Genomic DNA, 18,113 nt, shown 5'->3' with positions numbered 1-18,113 from the left:
TTATCCTCAAAGCTCTCATGTCAGCCCAGGATTCAACCTCCTTAACATTTCTAGTACCCACTGCAAGCTTCTGTTGCCTAGTAATTTCCCAGTAGCAGGCAGTGGCCATTGTTTGGTGGGAAAATCACATTCAATTATCGAATCATAGCTTCTTAGAATCATAAAATAATAGAATTTTAAAATAACAAAATCCAGAATCATAGTATCACAAGATCTCAGAGTTGGAACCAGAAGTCATCCACTTCAATCCATATCTAAACAAGAATGCCCCTCAGAATACCCTTGCTCTGATGGTAGAGACTGAATGCTAGGGACTTCACACCCTAAGCCCATCCCCTGGGATTATCCAGATCGCTGGGGCTTGGCCATTAGTAGGGCCGGGGCCATATTGATAGAGGTATTCTTGTCATTCCAGATCTCAAACGAGGATGCCCTCCTCCCTGTGGCTCTTTTCCCGTCTCTAAGGGAGCTAATCTTCCACAACAATCCACTGGTGATCCATACAAAAGGTTTGCAATTCAGTGTAGCCCAATAAATCTATACTGAATACCTTCTGGGTAATCTTTCCTAGTCAGAGCCCATGTGATTGTGTCCAGTTCTATGTACCTCCTTTTGGGAGGGAAAATGGCAAGCTACCAATTTCCATCCATAGTAGAGTTACCAAGATGGGGAGGGGGCAATCAGCCATGTCATATGAAGATCAGCTGAAGAAACTGGGGATGCTTAGCCTAGAAAGGAGGAGATTTTGGAGTTGGGGGGGCAGAAATGATAGCTGACCACTATCTTCTAATCTCTAATGGGCAGTTTTATGTGTAATCATATTTTTATTATACTATATTATAGAAATGTTTGTTTTATTCCATAAATTAAAAAAATAAATAATTTAAAAAATCTATAAAGGGTTTTCCTGGGGTATAGAGAACAGGTTTGTTCTGAAAGGCTAGGTCTTGAAAAAAGAATGAGAGAGAGAGAGAGGAAGAAGAAGAGGAGGAGAAGAAGAAGGAGGAAGAAGATTGTGAAAGATGTGTGGAAGATTTCAGAATTGTGTGGGGCAGCTAGGTGGAACAGTGGATAGAGCACCAGCCCTGAATTCAGGAGGACCTGAGTTCAAATCCGACCTCAGACACATAACACTTACTAGCTGTGTGACCTTGGGCAAGTCGCTTAACCCCATTGCCTAGCCAAAAATAAAAAATTTTAAAAAAAGATTTCAGAATTGTGAAAACCAGTGCCTGGTACATTTAGAAGGCTTTAAGGAGAAAGAGAACCTGAGATGAAGGGAAATGTATTAAGGAAGAACACAAGGACTGAAACAGAAGACTCATGGCAAAGGGAAAGGAAATGAGTTAGAAGTGAAAAGGGAAAAAAGGGAAAAAAGAGTCTGAAAAGAGGAAGAAGAGAAGAGAGATTAACAAGAAAAGGGAAAAAGATGTTATCTGGAATGAGGAGTTAACAGGCAAAGAGTGTTCACCAGGTGAACTGGCCACAAGTGCTACTAAGCAAGAAGGAAAAGGACCAAGAATCTTGCGTCCTGAAACCAGAGATTTTTTTCCCACTGACACACATAGAGTACCTAATATTTGTCTTTCTGCCTTGACAAGTTACCAATCATCTATGCTTAAATACAGGCTGGTCTCCTTCCTAGAAGAGAGAGTAAAGGGGCTAAAGGAATGTCTCTCCACTCTCTGGGTCATTTGAGACAATAAACTATTCCCTGACACAAATCAGTAAGGCAGCCAAGGATCTAGAGGCAGAAGGGAATCCTGACCCAGGTCAGGAGAGCGGAAGGTAGAAGAACATGACCCAGCAGGTGGCAGACTCTGTAACTGACTCCAGTCGCTGAATCTCTCCAAACGTGTGTAACCTGACTTGTTTCCGTCTTTGCTGCTCAGTCACCTTAGATCAGGAAAGAAGAACATAACAAAGACAAAAGAAACAGGAGCCATGCTTTTGTGGGACTATGGTGGCCGTGTAGGGAGAGAGGCCCCCTCCCCAGCTGAAGGCCCACAGCAGCTTGCACTTTGTTCTCCTCCCAGGAAGAAAGACCATTTGACTGTATACGTCTTTTGGATGTTCACTCACTTCCAACTCAGCAGCCAATCAAAAGGCTTTTTGCCACCCTAAAGTAAACCAAGCAGAAATAGAGAATATGTGTGATTGCTCTGAAGCAAGATCCTCCACCAGTCATTTATGGAATCAAGTTCATCAATGAATTAGTTAATTAATTTAAAACATTTTTTAAGCACTTACTACGAGCAAAGCACTAAACTAAATGCTGGCGATACAGATAGAAAAATAAGACTGTCTGTGCTCTCAAGGAACTTCCATTCTAATGAGGGAGACAACATTCATGGGAAATTTCAGTGGCAAGTCTGTTGGAAAAGATCCAGGATCCTTAAGATGCATAGAAAGTAATACCTCTTCTTTAATGTGTTTTCCACTGGTAAAATCACATCTATTTTTAAAGCTGAACCATTGGACAATGCCAAGGATTTTGGTGGCAAGAACTGTCCTTTCTGGGTCTTCAGTAGCTGGGCTGTAGTCCTGCTGGCTGCATCTCCACGGACACTGCTCCCCAGGATGATGGCTGAGGGCACTGGGCTGGAAGCATTGCTATTCTCAATGTTCAAGGCTCAGGGCCTTGGTGATGTCTCCATCAGGGTCTCTTAGGGGAGATATGATGATTATAGTTTTGACTTGACTGGCACATGCTGTCCCCTCAGGGTGCCCCACTGCCTCAGCCAGACTGACTTGCCTGCCCTGGATATGGCAGGTGATGGGGATGGCTGGCCCCTTCTCCACAGGAGCCTCCATGCAAGTTAATAACAGGTAGAAAATATTGTACATACTCTAAGAACTCTTCTCACTGCACAAAGAAGAAGTGTGTTTGAATGCATGAAACAAAACAACAGCTCCAAAGCTCTTCCTGAAGAGAGTTGGACTCAGAGAAGGAAACAAATGCTTATTCTTCAAGGAACGAGTGTGGATTCCTAGGCACTCTCTGGTCAGAAGAAGCTGTGGTTGGTGACAGCCTCCTAAGGGACACTGAAGCTGCTGTGTGAGGTCTCTTGGTTTCCTGAGGCTTGATTCCAGGATATGACAGACCCAAGACTATCAAATTTGGTGACATTTGACACATTTCTGGCAATTCACATGGACATAAATGATGACACCAGAAAGAATCTAGAAAGCATTACTAAGGATTATGCAGAAGGACCTTTTTTTGTATCATGGTCCCTTTTGGCAGTCAGTCTATAAAGCCTGTGGACTCCTGCTCAGGATAATGTTTTTTAATGCACAAAATAAAATACATAGGAGTGCAAAGGGCAAAAAAATAAAGACCTTAAGAGCACAGGGGATATTTTTATTCCTGCTATACGCTGACAAGAGCTTCAGAACAGAAAAGGCAGATTTGGCAAATGAATATACTGCTTAATAATGTGGTGTCTGAGAACAGGGCTTGGATTTCTAGATTAAAATATGAACTCTTAAAAAAAGAGTTAAAAAAAAATATGAACTCTTGGCCAAGGATGAAATTCCCAGCAAAGATTGGCAAGAATATCTTTACCAAGAGCCTTGCAAATCAAATCAGAAGAGCTTCAGACTGAAAAGGAAGGGGAGCAAGAAAACTATCTACATATTGCCACCAAGCTAGGCATCAAGGGCAATAGCTGCAAGGTGTGGAGAAGAATAGCATTGGAGATGCCCAGAAACTCATGGGAAACGAAATCCAAGAAAAGAACCAGCAATAAAATCTTGTAGTCTCAACCATCTACATAAATGCTGTATGGGTCACAAGTAAGGCAGAACTAGAGATCTGGTGCAAGGAAGCAAATCTGACCTAATGGGTATCACTTAAACTTGGTGAGCTAGGATTCATGCCTGGACTATGGGCCTGGAAGGTCACACTTTATTCAAAAGAAACAGAACTAGGGCAAGGGCATGTACTATATTAACAAATTATTCTCATGCAAGGAAATACAGGAACCAAAGGTAAGAGCGAAGTTGAGATAATTTGAGTGAACATCAGTGGACACAGAAATAGAAGTGATATTGACTTAGCACTAGGCCATCATCATTATCCCTTGGGGGACAAGCAGCTGCTCCCCTCAATGATAATTTAATCCTTCAAAAGAGAGAAATCATCAATATCATTAATATTGAGTCAAATGTTTAAATAAAATCCTGGCAAAAAGACTGTAGCAATTGATTTTTTAAACTCTTCACTACGATCGAGGTGAATTTATATCAGGGATACAAGGAGGTAGTTCAATAAGAGGAAACCAATTAATTTAATCCCCCCCCTCCATCTTCTTGCCTTTGGTTCCTACCTCCTGAACTTGCTGGAGAAGAGACCGCACCCTAGGGGACTTAATCCCTTCTTGCCAAAGCCATATCCTGATCGATGAGTGCCCCACTCACAGGGTCCATTATATGGAGACAGCTGCAGTCATGCTTCACTTTATACCCAACCATCATCATCACGACACATAATCATCCCCCCTTCTTCTCTTTCCAATTCTGAAATCAGAGTCAGAATCAATACTCCATTGCTACTGGAAACCACGAGCACGTGCACTTCTGTCCTCCAAGCCTGGAATGCTGTCCTCCTCACCTCTGCCTCCTGGCTTCCCTGGCTTCCTTCAAGGCCCAGCTAAAATCTCACCTTCTCAAGAAGCCTTTTCTGATCCTCCCTAGAGCTAGTGCCTTCTCTCTGTTGATTATTTCCTTTTTATCCTATATATATTTTGCAGGCTGTCTCCCCCATTAGACTTCAAGCCCCTTGAGGGCAGGAACTGCTTTTGCCTTTCTTTGTATCCCCAACACTTAGTACAGTGCCTGGAAAATAATAGACATTTAATAAGTGCTTATTGACCGACTTATCACTGACTTATCACAAAGGGATTAGAGCAGAGAAGCACCTTTACATAGTTAGTTTAATAGCCTATTAATACTTCAAGATTACATTCTGGGCCTCCTGTGACTATCAGCTGAGATGAGAGTAGGAAGGGATGCTTATAATAGCTTACAAAATAATGATAAACCCTTTTTGTTACCCTTAACTTCCTTCCCCTGTCTCAGTTCATTTTGAGCTTTAGCACAGTTAACATTTTTTCCAAGACCATGCCACACTCTTAGACTCATCCTCAGTTAGGTGGATAGAGCACTGGACATGGAGTCAGGAAGAGCTGAGTCCAAATCTGGCCTTGTTGCATGACCTTGGCAAGTCATTTAACCTCTGCATCAGTTTCCTCCGTTTTAAAATGGAGATGATAATAGCGCCTACCTCCCAGAGAGTTTTTGAGAATCAAATGAAATAATAACTGTAAAGTGCTGAATACAGCACATAGTAGGTGCTTAATAAATGCTTATTTCCTTCCTTGTTCCATTACCTAGCCTTGATTTGCCTTGATTCTCCTTACATTTCTTATTAATAACCAAGTTGATTAGTGAGCTCCCCGCACATCTACAGTAGTCTCTTCAGTCAAATCCTATGTGTTCCTCCTCATTGGAATTATTTCTCTTTCATTTTCAGAATTTCATTCTTAACATCTCCCATACCTCCTGGAAAGACTTCTCCTGAGGTATTTTAGTCTGTGGGTTCCTTGAACCCTTTGAAATCTGTTTTTTCCAAAATCTAGGGTACAGGTCAGTCTATGACCTTAATTTCATCTTCTTTCTATTGCAAAGTCTGGGAAGATGTGATCACTTCTTACTTCACCTTCCCACCACTCCCGCCCACCAAGGTTCCCATAATTTCCACCACAGTAACCCACTGGCCCCTCTTAATGAGAATCAGATACAGAATAGATTTTCCCTTTGTTTCTCCGCCTATTGAAGGATGAAATTATTATTAAGGCAAGTCAAGCAATTATTATCTTAAGGTTCCAACATGGAAGATTGAATGGTGGACAGATTTAATTGGAAAGATAATCTCATTTTTGTGCATGTAGAGTTTGTGAAGCCAGTGAGAACACTGGGTGAAGAAGTCCTATATACAGTTAGAGGGGAGAGCTGGAGCAAGGAAGGGGAGGTCAGGACTATAGCTATATATTTGGGAATTCTCTGTATTAAAGTGGTAGCTAAAGCTATATGAGTGAATGAGCTTGCCAAGGGAGAGAATATGGGTATAGAGAAAGAAGTCAGCAAGAGATTTGGAGGGAATATTCACTTATTAAGGGGTCAGAAAATGAGTGAGGAGCCAGTGAAGGAGACAAAGGCAGACTGGTGATAAAAGTCAGCTTGGGAAGTGAAGAAGTAGAAAATAGTGCCAAGAGAGCTGGGCTTCAAATCAGAAGGATCTGGGTTCAACTCCTGCCTCTGACCCTTACTGGCTGTGTGACTCTGGACAAGTCAGTGAGCCTCTCTGAACCTTCATTTCCTCATCTATAAAATGTCAATAATGGCATCTAGTTCACAAGATTGTTGTGAGGCTCAAATGAGAATAATGTATGTAAAGTCAGTTTGAGCTAAGACAACTAGCATGTATTCAGCACTTATTATATGCCTACTGTGCTAAGCACTAGGCATACAAAGAAAGGCTGTAGTTTCTAAGCCCTCAGGGAGCTTGCAGTCTAATGGAGGGGACAGCATACAAATTGCTAAGTACATACATAGAGTAATTGGAAGGGAAATACATAGAAGCCACTTTACTTTACAAAATCTGGCTTGAGTAAAATCTGAGCATGGCCTACAATAGGTTCTATTTTTTTCAGGGATATTTTTGAGCATTGGAATATAATTATACTTTTATTCCTTTCAAAAGCATCTAATTTTAGAGGCATGACCCATTTTGGACATGGCCTATACTTGGACCAGTATAGTGCTAGCTAGCTGATAAAAACCAGCAGGAGAAGGCAGTTCTTCACTGATGGTCTATTTATCACTTAAGTCTAGTGCCCAAAGTATCCAAGACAGCTATTTGTAGTATGGGTACTATGTGTTTGGCAGGTGTGAAAGTAGTGTCAAGCTATGGTTAAGAGCTCAACTAGGAGGGGGCAGAGGAGAGAGAGAGAGAGAGAGAGGGAGAGAGAGAGAGAGAGAGAGAGAGAGAGAGAGAGAGAGAGAGAGAGAGAGAACTGCATATCCTCCCTGCCCATTTATTTGTGGGAACTGTGCATGATTCCCTTAGGGTCATGCCATAGGGTCCAAACTCAAAACAGATTGGCACAAAGCAGATTGTGTTGGAAACAGAGATGGATTCTCTGGTCAAGGCCCTAAGTTTGGCACTCTGTCCCGGGCCCAGCCCAGGGCACTGACCAGGGCACATCCGTGTTTCTCCTCTCCAACAGGTGATCCACCTTTGCTGTACAGCTTCCTCCAGAAAAGACTGGGGATCTGCTTAATTCGAAAGCCTACTGAGAAGCTCAAGCGTCCACACGTTGTAATTCCTCGGAAGTCCAACCGGAAGGTATAGATGGGCCCAAGGGGCTCCTGTTGGTTTATGGGAGGAAGGCCCAGGATGGGGAGGCCACAAGACATTCCTCTTCATAGGGGCTAACACAGGAATGGGCCCACCACTAGGGCTAACCTGCATGTGCAGCGTGTCCTTCACCCTTTTATTATAGTGCCTGAAGGGTTCGGCCTCAAGGTGCCTGAGCAAACTCCTTGTCCCACTGTTAGAGATTCATTTCTTTGAATTAAACATTAGCCTTCCACTTGCTCCATAAAAATATAGATATCCCTGAGAGGAGTATTCTATAATGTATATGTTGAACAAAGTATTAGAGCTAACTCATTTTATTGGTAAGGAAAGGTGAAATGACTCACTCAAGGTCACACAGCTAATTAGGGGCAGAGCTTATACTAGAACCCTGGTTCTTGCCTCCTAATCTAAGGTCCTTTTTTCTGCAGCATATACCACTTCTCTTAGCTAGCCATTAGCTAATCTTCCCCACATACTACCCCTGAAAGGTGTAGATGCAATTTAATAGGAGTCTCACAAGCTCTTAAGACCCAAAGAATAGCTCTTCAGTGGTAAGATTTTAGGTGCTTTGGGGGGTTAGAGAACGAGAGATTCTAATAAATTTAAAGCTATGAGAGCCATGTACAACTATATCAGAGGGGTTTTGCTGCACTAGCCCAATTATTACATGACCTCAAATCGAATCACATCCAATCACAGAATCTTTGAGCTAGAAAGGGCTTTCATGGTCATCTAGTGTTTAATCTCCAACCAAAGAATTCCTTCTTATAGACTCCTTGACAAGGCGTCATCCAGGGTCTCCTTGGAACTCCCCAGTCCCTAATGACAAAAATCCATCTTTTTAACAATATTCCTCTGATGATGCTGTTATACTGCAAGTCCTGTAATGCCACAGATTGAAGGATTAACATGGAGGGTCTTCCAAAAGGAAATGGCTAAAGGCATGGTAGCTATCAGTGGGACCACATGTGGGCTAGATAGTATTATCATTAAATTATTGTATAGGAGAAGCGGAATAAAGGAGATGGATGACTGGAAAAGAAAGTTGGTTGATCCATGAACAGCCCTCCATTGATATCCATACAACATCAAGAGATTTAGAGGAAAGCCCTTAGAAAGTTGAGTGAACTTTCTCTCTTCTTCCCTCCCCCAATGGAGAATATATGCATGGGTACAAGCAAGAGTCACACAAAGATGGTGGATGGATAGTGTCCTCCATTGAGTATGGAGGGAAAGATCCACTCAACTTCCTTTAAATCTCTTAATGTTGTATAGATACCAATGGTTCATGTAGGCGAGGAGGAGGAGGGACTGCCTATTTTGAGGAGATCACAGACCTACTAAAATTTTGGAAGAATGGTCATTCATATTTATTTAGGACTTTGAATTTTACAAAATATTTTTAAAGCTGACCTTAGAGTAAAACAAAGATCTAGGTTCAGGTCCTAATGTAGATACATACTTTGTGACTCAAGTCTTCTAACTTCCCAGCACTCTTGTTTGTCCTTCATTCTTGAAGAAGACTAATTAGGCAACTCTCTAAGTCTCTGGGTGCAGACCAGTTGTGGATTTGCATCAACAGAGAAAGTTTCTTTCCTCTAAGTCTCATGAAATTATATTTTTAAAAAAGCCCCGATCAGATAGGAAGACCAAGTATTATTTTTCCTATTTTGCAGAGAAGCAAACTAAGATACAGAGACACCAAGTGATTTCTGTAGGCCAATGTAGCTAATGAGTGTTAAAGCCAGGCTTTGACCCTATTTCTTCAAAGCCTTTCACCTGGTATTCTTCCCATTATACTGTACCACCTGCCCAAATCACATGTGACAGGGTTCCCATAATGTTGGATGACTAAATCTCTTCACTTTATTGTTTATCTTCTGAGGCCAGACTATCAGAATTGTGATCTCTAATGTAAATACAGTTGTTCTTTAAAGAAACCCCTACTTTGGTCATAATTCCGCCCCCCAACTTACAGAGCTCTCTCTCTCTCTCCTCTCCTGCCCTGGTCTCTGAGAGATTATAAACAAGCTTGAACATACTTCTCTCCTCTTGAGCCAAGACATAAGACCAAGACATGAGGCCAAGACATGGTGGGCATGATAGTCAGTTAACCTCATGGTTAGTGTTGGGCTAGTTCATGTTAGGGATCCTAACCAGTCAGTCCAGCTTAGAAGTTCTAAGGAACCATAAAATTCTAGTTGACTAGTACCTTACAAATGAACCTTTAGTTTTGGCTAAACAGCCAATCAAAGAGGCTCCTCTTCACCATCTGGTTAGCAGACCAGAAGCAGTTACATAATGTATGTGTATGCCACGTGGGCATTGCATCAGCTGAGCACTCTATATTTGCTCATAAGGGTTAGGATCCCTAACATGAACTCTACTCCTGAATCTCCTGGCGGCTTGCTCTCTTGACCTTCTCAAACTAACAAGGTCATAATTCCTAATCCCCTTTTGCTTAAAATGAAAGGACAAAGGCCAAGGCAAAGGACCAAGGCCCATATCTAGGCTGTATGTTGGACTTGGATGGAGAGGGCCCCGGGCTTCTCTCCTCACAGAATGGTCTCCTCTCTCTAGAATGCTGCCAGGCAAGATGAAATTAGCCAAAGAGAGGGCACGGGCTCTGGACAACTAATATACCTCCCAGTTCCAGCCATGCAGCCACAGATAATCAAAGAGTCCATTCTCTTGACCATGGGGTTAACAGACCACAGTCAGTTGCCAAATGACTATGTATGTTCCAAAATCAGCTCGAAAGGACAGGGCTTCTCAGCCACTCCCTATCATGCCTACCATGTCTTGGTCTTATGTTGGCTCAGGAGGAGAGAAGTATGTTCAAGCTTGGTGTTGGGAGGTTTGGTTCCAATTCCAGCTTGGCCACCTTCATCCCATGTGACCTTGGCAAAATACTTTACTTTCTTTGGGCCTCAGTTTACTAATCATTAAAATGGGGGTGTTAGTTCTGATGCCCCATTCATTCCAGAATGGATCAAATGAGATCATAGGAAATGCTTTCTAACCATAAAGTGATTGTTGTTATGGGGGTGGGGGGGTGTTGTGGGTTTCCTTCTGTGACAGGTGAGAACCCAAATTCCGAAGGTCCCAAAGGCCCCCATCATACTAGAGCTGCCAACTTCAGAAGTGCCCGATACAACAGCCCCACCCATGTCTAGGCGGACCTCCACACTTCTCCCACCTATCCACTCCTCTACATCCACCAAAGAGGACTCTCTGAAGACAGACACATCCAATGAGATGACCGGTTCTGAAACAGGGTCGGATGATGATGTGAGGAGCGTAGAATCCTTCTTCATGACTCAGGTGCTTCTGACTCAGGTCCTGATGACCTCTATTCTCTGGGCCAATGGATCCTATAGCCAGCCAGATCTTGCCTCTGAGAGAGCTAGGATGGCACATGGTAGCAGAAAGATCACTGCATTTGGAGTCAGATGACCCGGCCTCAGATCCTGGCCTTGTTTCTTACTGGCTGTGCCCTGGAACCTGCCTGGGCCTCAGTTTCCTCCTCTGTATTATACAGAAGGGATTGGGCTATCAGGAATCAGCAGATTCTGGCCAGAGGGCATTTTTATACTGCCCACAAGCTAAGAATTTTTTTTCACCTTTTAAAATATTATAAAACTTTATTTTGAAATGTAAAAAACCAATTCTTAGCTTTCTAGAGATACGAAAACAGGCAGGTGTGATCTGACCAGCTGTGATTTTCCAAATGCTGGGCTAAATGGCCTTTAGGTCCCTTCAACTGAAAGTTCTAGTATCCTAATATAATTTTTCTCAACCTTCCTACTGCAGACACAGAAACCTTCTATTGTCCACAGTCCTTCCTCCTTAAGCATAACATAGCCAACCTCACCTTGTTCCTTCGTGTGTCTTGCACCTGCCACCCCACTCTGGTAGCCACCTCCCAAGCCTCTTGAGAACCACTGTGCTGAAGTTGCAGAGGATTCAGAGGCCACAGTGAGTCCACTGTGGAGGATTGAACTGTTTTATTGGCCTGTAGGACAGTTTGGATTTCAGGATGCTGCTTCAAGAGATGGGAGGATCAGGGAATGGCAAGGACAAGGTCACTGAGGCCTAAATGGGCAGGCTGTGTCTGGGGATGTCAGGTCATCCAGTTTGCCCGGAGCATATAATGTGAGACGGACCAGGAGGAGATAAGGAATGAGAGAAAGTTGATTAGGGAGGGCTTTGAATGCCAAGTTGAAGAGTGAGAAGTGAAGATCTTTGTTCAATAGACCATTCAATAGGCCATACTAAAGGGCTTAGAACATTTTCTAAATACTCATTCCTTGCCTCTCCTCATCTTTGCCTCCTACATCTCTAGAATTCCTAGAATGGGAAACAGAAAAGCTGGAAAATCCCTTCAAGATGATCCCAGTCTCTCATTTTATAGATGGTGAAGCAGTAGCCAATAAGGAGGGGAGGTCAAACAGCTAGTAAGTGGCAAAACCAATGCTTGAAGCTGGGCTTCTGACTCCGAATGCAGAGATCATTCCTCTGTGCCACTTTCCTTCTGGATGCTTCCATAGGGGGTCCCCAAAGGGAGCTCCAGGAAGGGGTTTGGGGCTGTGTCTGCCTGTGAGGGAGGAGGGCCCCGAGGGCCTCTGGAGCTAATCTTCCATCTACCACCTCAAGGTGACCAAGGTGCAGAGAACTCCCAGAAGCCACAAGCAAGCCAAGTCATTGGAGGAGGTTAAGAAAATGAGGGAGAAGGACAAAGAGGCAAAGAAACCGAGGAAACCCAGCACCCCCATCCCAGAGAAGTACAAAGGTTATAAGGAACTGATCCAGACAAAGCCTGACCCCAGCTTTGTGGAGCCTGTGGGTGAGTGGGGTCATGAGAGCCAGCCCACCAGTCCATTTCCCAAAGATATTCAAATCCCAAATAGTATCTGGGCTGATCCAGCCTGCAGTCATATCATCTGATGAAGGGAGGGAAGAGATGGAAGTAGAGAGGCCCAGCTCCTCTCCACAACTTTGTTGTTGTTATTTCACTCATGTCTGTCTCTTTGTGACCTCATTTGGGGTTTTCTTGGCAAAAATACTGGAGTGGTTTGCCATTTCCTTCTCCAGTCCATTTTGCAGATGAGGAAACTGTGGCAAACAGGGTTAGGTGACTTGCCCAGGGTCACACATCTAGTAAGTGTCTGAGGTCAGATTTGAACTCATAAAGATGAGTCTTCCTGGCCCAGCAATCCACTGCACCACCTAGCTGACCCTCCTCTCCACAATAGGCTCATAGTATTTAGAGCTAGAAGAGGACTTTAGGAATGATCCCCCTAATCAATCCCTGTTATACAGATGAGAAACTTGAAGATTCAGAAATGGGAAATTACTTAAGGGGATCCTAGGATCCTTTATCATACATCAATCCTCTCCTTGTTGTAAATAAAGAAACTGAGACCAAGGTGAGAAGGGACCTGCCAAGGTCACACCAGAAGGTCAGCAGAGCTAACCTAGGTTCTCCAGCTCCTGAAATGCCACCTTCTCTGGGAAGCCATCTTGTATTTGTCAGATCAAAGGGAAAGAGTCATTATTTATTAAGCACCTACTATGTGCAGGGATGGTGTAGAGAGGTGGGAAGAACCCCTTGGTATCAAGAGGCCTGGATCCTGGTCCCACTTTGTCAAAGCAACATTCCCCTGGCTCCCCACAAACCTATTTATAAGTACAGGAAAAAGGTAAAGGCTCTTGGCTCTGATACTAACTTGCCAGGTAATTGTGGGTCAATCACCTGGCCTTGATGAGCCTTTATTTCTTTATGATACTAGCAATTAAGATACTAGCATTATCTACCTCATAGGGTTGTTGTGAGAAAAAATTCTTTGCAAATCTTAAAAGGTTTCAGATATGTACCTTCACAATAATAATAAAAAATAGGCTAGCATTTTATAGAACACTAATTTTGCAAATCACTTTACAAATATCTCATTTGGTCCTCACAAATCAGGGAGGTAGGTGCTCTTATCAACTCCATTTACCAATGAGGAAACTGAAGTAGACAGTTAAGTGACTCACCCAGCATCACAGTTAGTAAGTGTCGGAGGCCAGATCTGAACACGGGGATTCCTACCCCCCAGGTCCAGGGCTCTACTCATTGTGCCACTAACTATATAATTATTTACTGGGATTCTTATGTATATGGGCCTGGTATGAAGGGATCTTATGTTGCTTTGCTCTTTAATTAAATGACTTCTTTGAACTAGTGTGTTCTCTGGTTGGTCTGGTGAAAGAAATATTAGCAGGAGCTTCTGAGCTGTGGTCACCCATTGGTCTGACAATAAGCTGTCCTCCCTTCCCCCCATCCTCCACTCTGAGCTTTATACTTGTACTCCTTAATATTAGAACTATCATTTTTTTTCCTTTCAAAGAGATCTAGTCTTTAGGACCTAGGAGGTAGAAGTTAGGATGATAGGTCTTTGTACAGTTTGTTAAATGTTTATCTGCTCTGATGAACTCTAGATTCCCTGCTCTAATGGAGAGGCACTTGGCACAGATAATCTTGGATGTAGCTCAGGCCACTCCCACCTGTGGACCCCTGAAAGTTACCCCAAGTTCAAAGCACACAGGTTCAGCATCCACTCAAAACCATTCAGGCAATCCCTCAGTAAGCATTCATTTAGCACCTGCTATGCACCAAGGACAGTGCTACACACTGGACATACAAAGAGAGGCAAAAGACAGTCCCTGCTCTGAGTTCACAGTCTGTGGAGGGGAAGGAGAGGCAACATGCAAACCATATACAAATAAGCTCTATACAGGATAAATTGGAGATGAGAGAGAGAGACAGAGAGAGAAGGCACAAACAGTAAGGGGGATCAGGAAAGGCTTCCTGTTGAAGGTGGGATTTTAGCTGGGACTTTAAGGAATCCAGGGAAGCCAGAGGTGGAGATGAGGAGGAGGAGAATTCCAAGCATAGGGGACAGTCATAGAAAAAGAACAGCTGGGATGTGATGGAGTGCAAAGAACAGCCAGAAGACCATTGTCACTGGATCAAAGACTACATGGGAGTAGGTAAAGCATAAGATGGCATAGGAAAGGTAGGATGGGGGCCAGATTATGAAGGGCTCTGAACACAAAACAGAAAATTTCATATTTAGTCTGAGAAGTAACAGGTAGTTAGTGTAGTTTATTGAATATGGGGTGATCACCACCTGCTTTGAGCTTTAGGAAGATCAATTTGACAGCTGTGGTGGATGAGTGGAGGAAGGATTGGAGCAGGGAGAGACTTGAGGCTAGCAGAAGCACCAGCAGGCTATGGTACCAATCCAGGTGTGAGATGATGAAGGTCTGCACCAGGAGGGTGGTAGTGTCAGAGGAGAGAAGGGGACATATGTGAGAGATGTTGCAAAGGTGTAATGGACAGGCCTTGGTAACAGACTGAATATGAGATGGAGAGAAACAGACAGACACACAGAGACAGAGAGAGAGAGACAGAGAGAGACAGAGATTGAGAGAGAGAGAGAGAGAGAGAGAGAGAGAGAGAGAGAGAGAGAGAGAGAGAGAGAGAGAGAGAGAGAGGAGAGAGGAGTTGAGGATAGCATCTGGGTTTCGAACCTGAGGGACTGGGAGGATAGTTGCCCTCGATAGTAATAGGGAAGTACGGAAAAAGTGGAGAGTTTAAGAGGAAATATAATGAGTTCAATTTTTGGATATATTGAATCGGAGCTGTCTACAAGATACCTGGTTTGTGATGTCCAATAAGCAGTTGGCAATTCAGGACTGGAGACCAGGAGACACATTAGGGCTGGACAAGTAGGTCTGATAATCATCAGCGTAGAGATGACAATTGAAAATGGGAGCTGATGAGATCACCAAGTGAAGTTGTATAGAGGGAAAAGAGAAGAGGGCCCGGGACAACACCCTGGAGGACACCCACCATTAGAAGACTCTACCTGGATGAAGATCCAGCAAAAGAGATAGAAGAAGTAATCGAGACAGTTGCCTATGACAGATGGTAGGGGAAATATGGGATGGGGATGTGGGGGGGAGGGGTATCTACCATTCAGACCAGCCTGGTGGACTCTAGGTCTTGAAGGCCTTTTGATCTGTACAATCTTCTATTAAACTACAAATATCTCATTCAAGGGTAACAAGGTGGGGAGGGGTGGGGAGTAATTAGCTGACAGCTCCTTAAGAAAGGCAGTGTGCTATGGCAGAAAGACCCCTGGAGCCAGGGAATATTCACATCCCAGCTGTACCACTTAACAGTTATGACCATGGGTATATTATTCCTTCTTTCTGCATCTCAGTTTCCTCATTTCTAAAACGCATATAGCAAGACTTGCACTTCCTCCTCAAAGGGGCATTATGAGGAAAGCATTTTTAAAATTATAGTACGCCAGATAGATGTAAATTATAATTACTATCATTATCTGACTGGGATAGAGAGAGGGGCTAGAATGACCCACCAGGGTCAATCAGTTAGCTAAAGCTTCCAGGGAGAGAAGTCAGCTCTGTTGAATAAGTCCAGAAGCTGAGTGAGCACATCCTTTTGGCCCTAGGAATCCAACAGAATGTCAAGGCTCTGTACAATTTGCTTAAGCATCCGCTGATCTATCGCTCCTCCAAGGCCAAGCTTGATGCTTTCCAGAATCCCTATTGCCCCAAGGAAAAGCAGGTAAACGGACCACAGGGTCCTTTCCCTGCGAAAGGAGCCAGGCCTCTTGTGCCCCTCCAACTCCCCTGCATGTGACTCTCTGGAGCTTTCCTTCCCCCCTCCCTCACAGTTCCAGGAGTCTCCCCTTTCGCCCTCCTCTTTTCCTCCCTCCACTTTGCATGTCTCTCCCCTTTATTCCAGGGTCTCTCCTTATCCTCCAGTCCTGGGGGACTTTCTCCCTTTCTCCCCCACAGGAAACCAGGGACACCATCTCATTTTCCTGTAAGGATACTGTCTGATGTTTGTGAACCCACAGCCTCCTCTCAGTGGGACTGGCTTGTTTTACCTCTAGCACTCGGGCCAGAGGATGCACTTTGGGAGGGGACTCTGGGCCAGCCATGGGGTGGGGATATGTCTCAACTAACATATCATTCCCCCTCCCCCAACATACAGGTCCCTCGGAGTAAAGTTCCTAGCCCTCGGAAGACCCGAGCACAGTTATTGGAGGAAATCTTGTATCAAATGAGGAACCCCCAGCAAATAGTGGACAGTCCACTGAGTATGTCCTTCCCTGCCCTCACCCAATGGCTGCTCCCCAACCCCAGCCCTAGAGGTACCTGAGTAGTGTCCATAGGAATGGGAGTGGGGAGGATGGAGGACTATGTAGCTCCTTTTGGAGCCTAGGGGGGAAGAAATGATGTCCAGTGAGGGGAGAGGAGCTAGATTCCTGAGGAATACTTAGTGGATCTTTGAGACCATCTAATCATGAAATGAAAAAGGCCAGAACTGGAAGGGGCTTTAGAAATAGATGAGCAAACTGAGACCTAGAGAGAGAAAGTGACTGGTTTGTGGTCACAGAGCAAGTTAGTGGGAGAGTCAGGACTAGAACCCAAGCCTTCCTTTCCCGTCGCCATACGGAAATCTTTCAGACTAGGGACATCCCCACCAGGGATTCCCAGGGCCAGGCATAGGAACTGTAGAAAGGTGCCCCTTTCTGTTCGCAGGTTCTGTTCTACAGAAGCGTGCAGAACGCAGGCTGGAGGATCAGAAGCAGTATCAGGAGGCCCAGCACCTCCTGAAGGAGTTCAAGACCAGGTACAAGAGAGTGGTGAGGAGCTCCCTGAAGGAAGTCTTTGATAAAGCCCCAAACTATGATGAGATGGAAAGGATGGAAGGCCGGCAGAGGCTGTTGGAAATCCAGGGTTTTCTGCAAGAGTGTGAGGACGAAGAGGAGGATGCAGAGAACAAGGACTACGTTTAGACCTTCTCAGGGGCTGTCCACCTGCTCACCTCTCTCTGGGGTCTTGCCCCTCCCAGGTCAGTTCTCCCAGGACTGTGGTCTGAGAGACACCTGCAGGTTCCGGGCAAGTTATTGGGTGGGGATGGGGGGTGGGAAGAGAGTGGGTCAAACTTACCAGATGAGCTTTGGTCTTGGAGAAGACCCAGGAGCCCACCCACCCAGGACTCACCTTCAGGGCCAAGGTCACTCATCAGGGGATTACTCACACCTACCAGCTGCAATAAACAGCACACACTGCTTGTATTTGGACTCTATTATTTTATAGGTTCATAGAAACACTCCTTCATCACCTTTTGCTATCTCTTTAGACTCTGGGCTCTTGAGAGCTATAATGGGGAGGCATGAGCTCTGGAAGATCCAACCAACCTGTAGATTTCAAATGGGATCGTAGACTTCAGAGCTAGAAGAGATCCTAAGTCATCTAGGCTGACTCTTTGCAAATGAGGAGACTGAAACCCAGGGAGATTAAGTGACTTTTCCAAGGACACACAAGTAGGAAGAGGGAGAATTGAGATTCAACCCAGTCTTCAGACTCCAAAGCTAGTGTTCTTCCTCCTACACCAGAGATACGGGCCATTGATGTGCATGGCATAAGGAGACTAGCCAAGCTAAATATAGGGCAGCTCATCTCCCGAGAATTGGCAACCAGGGAGTCTGTATTTCCAGCTAAAACCCATGAAAGTCTACTAAAGTGTGGGGAGGGGTCAGGGCCTGTCATTGGAAAGAAGGACCCATGCCCATGGCATCAAAGACCTTTTAGAGCACGA

General features: G+C 44.3%; 1 protein-coding gene across 1 annotated transcript in view; it reads left to right on the top strand.

Annotated features, from left to right (window-relative positions):
* The window catches only part of XRRA1 (X-ray radiation resistance associated 1), a 114,891-nt gene extending 97,320 nt beyond the window's left edge, over positions 1-17,571 (top strand). Inside the window, 7 exon segments of the mRNA XM_020989566.2 lie at positions 416-509; positions 7,293-7,411; positions 10,508-10,750; positions 12,083-12,272; positions 15,952-16,067; positions 16,500-16,605; positions 17,051-17,571. Coding sequence (XP_020845225.1) covers positions 416-509; positions 7,293-7,411; positions 10,508-10,750; positions 12,083-12,272; positions 15,952-16,067; positions 16,500-16,605; positions 17,051-17,307 — 1,125 coding nt within the window. The 3' untranslated portion in view covers positions 17,308-17,571.
* Positions 17,572-18,113: the final 542 nt, after the last annotated feature.

Source organism: Phascolarctos cinereus, unplaced genomic scaffold (genome assembly GCF_003287225.1).
Source record: "Phascolarctos cinereus isolate Bilbo 61053 unplaced genomic scaffold, phaCin_HiC Scaffold_726;HRSCAF=1367, whole genome shotgun sequence".
NCBI classification, from domain to species: domain Eukaryota; kingdom Metazoa; phylum Chordata; class Mammalia; order Diprotodontia; family Phascolarctidae; genus Phascolarctos; species Phascolarctos cinereus.
The sequence above is the reverse complement of the archived record's forward strand: the minus strand, read 5'-3'. Positions and strand labels throughout refer to the sequence as shown.